General features: G+C 42.8%; 1 protein-coding gene across 1 annotated transcript; it reads left to right on the top strand.

The window, feature by feature from the left end:
• The first annotated feature begins 3,132 nt into the window (after nucleotides 1–3,132).
• tbrg4 (transforming growth factor beta regulator 4) lies at nucleotides 3,133–9,353 on the top strand. Its single transcript, XM_083989014.1, has 11 exons — nucleotides 3,133–3,207; nucleotides 3,992–4,480; nucleotides 4,596–4,916; nucleotides 5,026–5,200; nucleotides 6,180–6,337; nucleotides 6,440–6,550; nucleotides 6,645–6,789; nucleotides 7,491–7,730; nucleotides 7,880–7,991; nucleotides 8,104–8,218; nucleotides 8,791–9,353. Exons 2-11 carry the CDS (start codon nucleotides 4,076–4,078, stop codon nucleotides 8,890–8,892), a joined length of 1,884 nt encoding a protein of 627 aa, XP_083845140.1. The 5' UTR covers nucleotides 3,133–3,207; nucleotides 3,992–4,075; the 3' UTR covers nucleotides 8,893–9,353.
• The last annotated feature ends 500 nt before the right edge of the window (nucleotides 9,354–9,853 follow it).

Genomic DNA, 9,853 nt, shown 5'->3' with positions numbered 1-9,853 from the left:
GGTTGCCGGTTTGACTAGGGACTGCTCTCCCAAATCAATGGAGGTCCAGACCACTCGCTTTTTCTTTGCTCCTGAAATTTTGGCTGCCAGTTAGACTTCAGTCCCAAACACCCTGGTTCTTCCTCCCTCTCTCTCTCTCTCTCTCTCTCTCTCTCTCTCTCTCTCTAACACACACACACATACACACACACACACATGCAATGGTTAAAAAGATGACACATTTTGTGGAAAAGCCTTTTATACCCAAAACTCCCCTTTTACTCCACACATGCGCACAAACACCTGTGGACACACACACGCATTAAAACACACCACGTCCATCTGCATAAGATGGTACCATTAGTAACAATGTCACCCCTAGCCAGGTCACACACAAAACACACATAGATTCATATCACAAGCTATGCGTAGGCTAGTGTTTCTCTGCTATCTCTTATCTCACCATAGCACGTTTCTTTTCTTGGTAAACTAATTGAATGAAAGAGGTGTGAAGGTTAAAACAGACCAATGTCATTTCAACCAGTCTGCCTGACATTGCACTGCATTAACTTAAACCAAAATCTGTGCTGCAAACTCTACTATGACCCATCAAGTCACGACCCATCAAGTCATCCCATAGTAATGAGTATTAACTGAGACAAAGTGACTTAATTAGTGAAAGGAAAATTAGCGATCTTTATTGCTGCCATATGCGCTGATGGACAAATACACCCTTAGGAAAGAAGACAGAGGAACTCAAAACAGCAGGCCCAGTCCAGCCTGACAGCTGTGCCACTCAGTCAGACAGCCAGTGATGCCCTGCAGCACCATTAAGCCAAATACAAAGGCAGAAGATGTCAGGGAGAGAATAGCCTGCAGCTGAGGTTAATCAGCTTGTCACATCTACTGCCAATCCCAGCTCGTCGGCAGTAATAGGTAGCATCAGCCACCACTGCAAGTTAATGGTGTCAGTGTGCCCACTGAGGCTGTTTCCTCCTCCTGCAGGTTAAACTGGTCTGGCTGTGTGATTAGGCCGGTGACGAAGCACTCTTTCTGTCTCAACCCATACCCTGCTCTGTCTACAGCTTCTAACCCTCAATGTTTGATTTATACATTCCTGTCTGCAGGTGCACCTCATTTGTCATGTTTTCTAGCTTCCCAGCTGATGTTTTCATCATGACAACTCACTAAAATAATTTTGTAAAAGTCTTGATGTGTACCACATGAAACCAACAAACAAGACAGTTTGGACAGAACCCCATTACCACGTGTCGTGTTGTGAATCTTAGTAGGTAACGAACCTACTCCTAAAACTATAGGGATTATGGCAATGGACCAATTTGCCAAAATGTTTAACTATCCCTTAAAGAGAACTGGTGTTTATTCTGAGCAACAAGAACAACTTGTTGGTTTTGGTTAATACTTCAAAGACCATATAAATTATTATTGACTTTGGCAGGTCCAAGAGATCCTTGCGGCCCGTGACTGGATGGGGTGGACCTTAAGTGGGTTCAGTCATACAGTACAAGTACCTTGGAGTACACCTTGACGACAGGTTGGATTGGTCTGTACACACAAGTGCTGTGTACAAAAAGACACAAAGCAGGCTCTTCTTTTTGAGAAGACTCAGGTCTCTGGACATCTGTAATGTAATGCTGCGCATGTTCTGTCAGTCCATCATTGCAAGTGTTACATTGTTTGCCATTGTCATCAGGGTCAGGGACAGGAACAGACTAGACAGGCTCATCAAGAAATGTAGCTCTGTGATGGGAGGGGGAGCGGAGGTGGTGGAGGCTTTGGTTAAGTAGAGGATGGGGTATAAGCTGAAGGCCATCCTGGGTGACCCCCAACACCCTCTACACAAGACTGTCACAGGTCAGAGGAGCAGCCGCAGTAACAGGCTCATCTTCATTCCTGCTACCATCAAAATGCGCAATGCCATTTGTTAGGCTATACATGTTAACCTGGCATTTATGCATATCATTTTAGGTTATGTAAACTGATAAAAATTGTAATTTCCCTCCAGGGGATGAATAAAGTATTTTTCTTCTTCTGACTCTGAAGAGTAATGACTTGAAATGGAGCTAAGGTCACCCTGTCCCTTTGCTGTTTCTGTCCAGAACATGCTGCATGCTGGGTAAATAACAGCCAAGTAAGATAAGTTGTGTTTTAGTGAGTCAATATTGTACTGTGCTGTATACTTTGGAGTGAGAGTATAATCAAAGAAATGTTATCAACCTACTCTTATCAACTTGAATGACACTTTATTGGGAGGGACAGGTGAATGGGGAGGGAAGAGAGGGGATGATAGGTAGCCTAAGAATGAGAGATGGAGATATAGGACCAACACACATAGCCTACCTTAAAACATACACTCAAATGTCGTCACTATACCCTCAACAGCTTAAATCACATGTCTATTTAAATCCCAAAGCTGTCTGCATTATCAGTAAAATGGATTGCCCCTAGAAAAGACATATGGGGAAAATGTAATGGTCTAGACAGATTTTATTGAGCTAGACCCAGAATTTCTGGACTGAGAAGTCCAGACATATCCATGTCCAGCATCTTCTATACTACCCTTTTTAAAATCTGACAGTTGCAAATAGACCAATTTTATTGAAGTGAAAAGGCTACTGAAGTGTTGTTGTGAACCTTGAGGATATTTTATTTCAACCTCAAATATTGCACACTTGATTCAATTGAGTTAAATTACACAGTCATATTCTGTAATAAGGCTTGACTTGATTTGTTTGAGCTAAATTTACCAATACAAACTAACAGAACAACTGACTTATTACAACTAAACAACTAAAGATCACACCAGTTTGGAGTCGATGTATTTTTCAGTTGCATTATTAGCCTACCTTCTTTTATGGGTGTTCCTATTCTTACCTGAATATTTTTTTTTCCACAGCGCACGATATGGCAGCTGGGGGGCTCCGTAGAAATGAGAACTATAAAAGCAAACTAGGAAAACTGCCTTAGAGAGACGATACAAGTTGAATCCGCCCACACTAACCCTCTTAACTTGGATACTCGAAAAACAAAACAAAATTTCAAACATTTAATCGATTTCGTATTAGAAATTTGTCGTAAATGAGTCGAACCAATAACAGCGGCATCCGCCAATCACGTGACACCGGGCGGCGACGTCATCTCCCCGCGACTACCCCGGACAGACAGGTCCATGTGAACAGCTTTCACCAAAGTTATCGTTTTGTACAGGTAAGTAATGCCTTGTTTCGATGACGAACTGACTGGATTCAGCTTTTATAAAATACAGTTCATTGTTGAGAGAGGGGACGAATGCACGCGCTGTTCGTGCGTCTCCACAGCGCCTCTCTCTTACCTCCCGCGACAAGGTCAGGATTTAACGTTACATATCAGAAGAAACATCCTCTGCCGGTTCCTGTAACAGCGCCTTTACGACAGGAGAGGTGTCGTTCCAGTCAAAGTAACTACCTTAGCTTGGGACTGAAGCCTAACCAACTGTAACTAATACGTTAGCTGGTGTCAGCGTAGCTACATTATCATCGCGTGCCTTTAGATAACTCACTCTGTTATGGGTTACACAACCAGTAGCATTACTCCATGTCTGTCATAGTAGGGAAAAGGCAGACAGCATTTGGTTGACATGAAGGTGAATATGTCTCTCTGTGTGACTGGTGCTAGAGTAATAGAGTAAATACATGCACATTTTTGTGCCCATCCCATATGGGCTTATAAGACACTAAACAAGTACATACATTCAAGCATGGCTAGCGTGTCATCTTAAAAGAAAAGAAAGGAGAAAAAACAAAAAAACAGACAAGCTTCCAAGCTATACAAAGCAATACACAGTCATGTATGGTTTTATGTGGGAGATATAATGTTTTCTGTGTCAGTGTCCAATGAATCCAGCCAGGGCATAGATCTCCTCCAACATGTCTCAGACATAAGTCTGGATTCTTCCTCTGGGCTTTGAAATAAAAGTTGATGATAAATTGCTGACATGTTTCTTTTCCCCTAGGTTGAATGTGGGATGGTGATGCCTGCTGCTGAATTGTGAGAAACCTTTTCTCAGCTGTTCCACCTGTCCCACCTCTCAGACACAATGGCCAGTCGCCTCTTGGGCAGATATGCCCGTCTGATGTGCAGGGCCTCCTCTCAGGCCCCCGCCGCCGGCCGCCTGCCTCCACCCATGGCAGCGCCTGCAGAGGTGCTGAGGGCTCAGGGTTGGCCGTGGGTCACAGAGAGGTTAATGTGTGAGGGAAAGACCCTTCACAGGGAAGAGACTTTTTCAACCTTACCCACACTCACCCAGCTGGACGAATTAGTGGAAAAGGCAGAAGTGCCAGAGGACATACTGCGGTCCTGGGAAGAGCATGGAGGAAGTAGCAATCAGGCTGCTAATGCCTTGATGAAGTGGGCGCTGTTGATGGCACGGACGAAGGGTAACTTTACAGAACTGATGGGGGATTCAAGGCTACAGGATATGATGACTACCTTGTCTCGGCAGGTAAGGAAGCCAAACACACTCTGGTGAACTAGTGCTGAGATCTCTATCATCTTATCCAAATCTTCGTGCCTGTCCATTAAGTTTATTTACCCATTTATCTTTGTTTTTCTTCCAGGTGTCTTCGGTGTGGAACGGCAACCTAGTATCTGCTTTGCGGGCTCTCTGGATTATGGATGTGCCCTCCAATTATGTTGTTCTCAGTTCTGTCCAGACAGAGGTCCTGTGGCGAGTACGCAGACTGACCTACAGGCAGCTGGGTTTTTTGGCAGACTGGGGAGCAAGCAGGAAGGGACAGCAGGATCTGGCAATAGTGAATGCTGTCTTAAAACAACTGGAACTGCGCTGGACTGAGATTGCTGACACCAAAACTGTCACTGCACTGATCACCAAAGGATCACGCCTGTCACCTACGTTAAGGGACAGATTAGAGGACAAGGTATTGAACCTGAAGATAATGATAAAATGCAAAATATATAGTTGAAAAATTAAAATAAGATGCCCACTGTGCAGATGATTATGTTTTATTTTATCTGTATCTCTTGCAGGCACTGGAACTTGCAGAAGGTTTTTCAACAGAGGAGATTCGCAGAGTGTGTTTGTCTTTGGCAGCACAGAGCCGCAGATGTGTCCCACTGCTCAGAGCTCTGTCCTACCATCTTCTCCAGAAGCCGTCATTAGAGTACACCACTCCGCTCATACTGGACATGGCTTTTGCTTATGGTAATGATATTATCAGTTAGACTCTAATATTAAAGCAGATATCAGCTTCACGGCCGTTTCGGCTAATGCTGCGTTCAAGGCAGGCTTTTGAAACCGTAAGTTACAGCTTCAAGTCACAACTACGACTTGGTAGCGTTCCAGGTAACCCGTAGCTCGTGTTTTTACCATCCTGTTGTCTGTGAAAGTTCCCTATAACGGCCACTCGTAACTTCCGACCCGTGAACTCGTACCAGATCGAACTGGTATGACTTCACAGGAAGGAAAAACACAAAGTACGAGTTTCTTTGAACGCACCATGAGTTAGCAGCCCCCGCCCTTGTCAGGCATCAATTGGTCCTCGTGCTACGTCACCACATTCACGCGCATCCCTTGGCTGCACACACAGCCCTTCATGCCGTTCTCTCTCCTCATTGGATAACACTTGTATCCCACAAGGAAAATTTTCTCCTCGGGTTACAGCAGAGCAGAGTGACGGAGAGACTCGTGTTTAGGCTGAAATACTTCATGTAAGTGATTGCTGACGGAAAATAGGACTATTTAGGACTTATATTAACAAAAACATTCCACTGATATCTGCTTTAAGTCATGCATGCACTGAATCAAAGAGTAGTAAGTTTCAAGCTTGACATATGAAGAGTTACAGTGTCACAACAGACGGGACCATCACCTCTCTCTGCTGATAGATTTAACACTGAGCTTTTCTGAGGTCATGACTTGAAGCTATAATTTTTTATGGCAGTTTATTTTGCTATTAACATAGTTTAGTATTTGCCTAGTACTAATAAAAACATATATTTTTGTAATTGTAAATCTTAACATGTACACCATTATAAGTTCTTACTTGTTTAACCAGAATGAAATGCTGCTCAAATCTAGTGGTGAAAAATCTCACATGTTTCTGGCAAAATCAGTGATAATAAGCACTGTGCTCAGTAACATGCTCTACAACAGTATCGTCTTTGTCTTTGCTCTTCTGTAGGGAAGCTGAATTTCCATCATTCTCAGGTGTTTCAGCGAATGGCCTCAGAGTTGTTGCCCAGAGTCCCTGAGCTCACCCCTGTTGATGTCACACGCTGTGCTAAATCACTGGGCTTCCTCAAGTGGCTCCACATCCCTCTCTTTGAAGCCTTTGCCGTGGTCAGTCCTAGCTCTATTTTAGTGCTTGGTGTTTAATTGTAGGTAAACTAATATTTTTCCCATGCTCACTGTGTACCTTTCTCTCTCCACATCTTTTACCAGCACTTTTTAGAAAACAACGAGAAATACAACATTCTTCAGGTCTGTAATCTGCTCATGACTTTTGCCAGACTGAACTTCCAGCCCAGCAAAGTAGAAGAGTTCTTTAGCAAGGTACTAATGACATTACAAGTACTTGTTGACTTTACATGGTGGCTTCCACCTTTCTTTTAATATTTATTTTCTATTTATGCAATGTTGTTCACAGATCCACTCTGTGCTGGAGATATCCCTCTCTGGCCTGGAGCCCCACCTGCAGACAGACGTGGTTTGGTCTATGTGTGTGCTGCAGCAGGCCAGGCCCCACTACCTCATCCCCCTCACACAACAGACTCACATTACTAAACTGTCAGGTAAGACACATAGCTGTGAGTGTTTACCCTTTTTTTATATGCATATTTATAGTGAATTTATAAACGTGCAGACATGCACAGTATGAGTACATATTGCTGCATACATCACTGTCTGCGCTAAAGGAGACACTCAGCGTAAAGCACCTGCTTCCCTTGACAGGGAGAGGTTGGCAAAATTGATCAGGCACCTGCTCTTATGGTACAAACATTACAACAAAACAGAACAACTAACCAGGATGTCAGGTTCATTGTGACGAATGATTCATATTAAATAAAAGCCATAAATAACAATAACAACAATGCTCACACATTAAGAAGCTGGGATTTTTCAGTGGCACTCATGACCATAGGAGACCATAGGCTTCACAGTAGCATAGTTTAAATAAAAAAATGTTTTGCTGAATGAACCAATACTTTTCCTGCTTCAGACATTCTCATTTTATTATAGGTTATTAGGTTCATCGTGGGTGATATTTTGTTTGCGGAGAAAAAATAGAAAAAATATGACTCATTCATGGTCTCTCTAAGGAATCTGGGAATTGAAAGTAATAATACTACACTGGCTCAGTAGATGGCAGTGTAGTACTAAAGGATTTCTGGTTAGAAAGACACATTAATCAAAAAATTTCCAATATATTAAGCACAGCATTGATTAGTAATCCATTATTCTTGTTTTTTTGTTTTGTTTTTTTCATCCACAGAGGGCAGCGCAGTTCGAGCGGAGAGCTACCGGCTGAAGCTCCTCCACATTTTCTCTACCCTCCACTTAGAGCATCCTGGTTCCTCAGATTCAGATACTCCATCCGCCCAGATGGCCCCACACGCTCCAGCCAACATCTCCCCACTGCAGACTAGTGTAAGAGAGGCATTACAGAGTATGGTGGGTGAGAGGACAGAGGCTGTTCGCACTGGGGTTGACACTGTGTTTGGATGGACTATAGGTAAGGGCACCAAGGTAGAACATACAGTAGATATACTGTTAGGCTATCTATATAATCATGTGACCTGTTTCTGCCATTACTGGACATTTATTGTAAAAGCAATATTCCACACAGTTCTTTCTACAAAAAACATGCCCTTCTTCATTCAGATGGTGAGCTAGTAGTGGATTGTGACAACAAACCGCTTGATATGTCGAAGCTGAAAGCCCCTCATCTACCCAGTGGAGGAGGAGACCAGGCTTTACCTGTAGGGTCACGCCGGTGAGTCATAGAAGAGAATCAGAGTTGCCGGGGCTGTTAAAGATTTTCCTCCTGCTGCTTTTTTAAAATGTTATTACTCATTCGCATCTGTGTGTGTGTGTGTGATTTATAGGATTGCTTTTGTGGTTTGGGAATTTCCCAACTTTGGCTCAAAGAGTAAAGACCTTCTGGGTCGGTTTGCCATGATGAAGCGACATCTTCAGTTGGCTGGCTTCATCACAGTGGAGGTAGGAAGAGGCGGGAGGTGTCATAATCCACCTCTGTTACATTGTTTGTCATTTTAGGTTTGTATAATTTAAAGTAAAATACTTTTTTAAAGAGTGATCATAGTATGTTCTTTATAAAGGTTAAAATCAAGCTGTTTGGTTTCCACCTCAGTTTTTAATTACTTGCACATCACAACCAACAGAAACAGAAAAATGAGAGTGAGCTTACAGAAGCTGTGCTGCTGCTGCTACTTCTGTAGCTGCTGTTTCTGACAGGCTAATTCCATGCAAACAATGGACCTAATGCTTTGGTAGAGCTGAGAGTCAGGTGGGTCCCGCTGCAGTCAGTGGTATAAATAGAGCTCCAGCTGCAGCTCTGCCTCATCTAGGCCGATCCAAGCACTTTCACTCTCATCTAGGACAATCTCCCGAGCCTGTCATAGCATCATATCCCACTCAGATTTGAATAGGGTGATAAAAATTGTTTTTACAATTGCGTTCAGTTATTAAGTACTCACAGAGCATTTGTTATGAGACGTATTTGCTAATCAGCAGGAATGTTTTATGAACTAATCCTTTTTGACCTCTTCCAGGTGCCGTATTATGAGTGGCTGGAGCTGAAGACAGACTGGCAGAAACTGGCGTACCTTAAGGATAAAACGGGGAAGGCTGTGGCTGAGGACATGGCCAAGTGAACTGGGCAAAGTCTTGATGAAAATATTTGCAGGCTCAGCTAAATCAGAGCTTTCCCAACTTAATGGGACCACAGGGAAAACACATACACATATACACCCACGTTCACACTTAGGAGGGAGCAGCACTGCAGAAGAGCTATCCCATTCTTTGTGAGGAAAAATATATATATATATATATCATATTTTCACTCTGGTTCCCTTGGCAACATGTGGGGCTTTCCCTGTTTCCATGGTGATGACTAGCAAGAGTTTTGGAGCCAGAGAGAGTGACAGAAATAAACACAACAATGTTGAGCTGAGATAGTATGATCAAGGACAAGTGTGACCGGTCCAAACAAAAGCACCCGGGCCATTTGTAGAATATTGGCTGAAATATTGTGCTTTATATCAGCATGTGAATAGATTGGAATAATTTAAGTATCTCTGTAAATGTGTCTGGAGTCAACTTGTGATGGAATAAATTGTTTTATTGATGCTCCCCCCCCCCCACTTTTGTTTTGTAATTCTCCAAAGATTGGCTTTGTGCTTTTATAGGGTTCTGATCCAGGATGTGTGTGTGATACATGTGCACATTTTCTAGAGGGCTGTGTAGTTTACATTAGATTATATTTGGTGTGGTATTCAGACCGAGGATGCTTCATTTCACATCCAACAGCTAGTTCGCACATCTCTCTGGCGCACTGGTGTGTGTACTGTACAGTGCATTTGTATTTTTAGCAAATATTTATTGGATCAGCAAGGAGCAGCAACTTGTTACCATGTTCCTGCAGAGCTGAAGTCATTTATTTCTGTTGAGCAAACCAACTTACCAAAGAAATTAAAATCAATAGATAGAGGAAGTTTTGGTAATGGACAAAGATGTGTTTAAAGAACTTACATTTGAATGTATATTTTCTTTATTCATCATCTGTGTGCGTTTTTGTTAAAGAACAGCATTATCATAAAGGCACAAGGTGAGACA

The sequence above is a fragment of the Trachurus trachurus genome (assembly GCF_905171665.1).
Source record: "Trachurus trachurus genome assembly, chromosome: 16".
NCBI lineage: Eukaryota > Metazoa > Chordata > Actinopteri > Carangiformes > Carangidae > Trachurus > Trachurus trachurus.
This window is presented reverse-complemented; position numbering and strand designations above follow the sequence as displayed.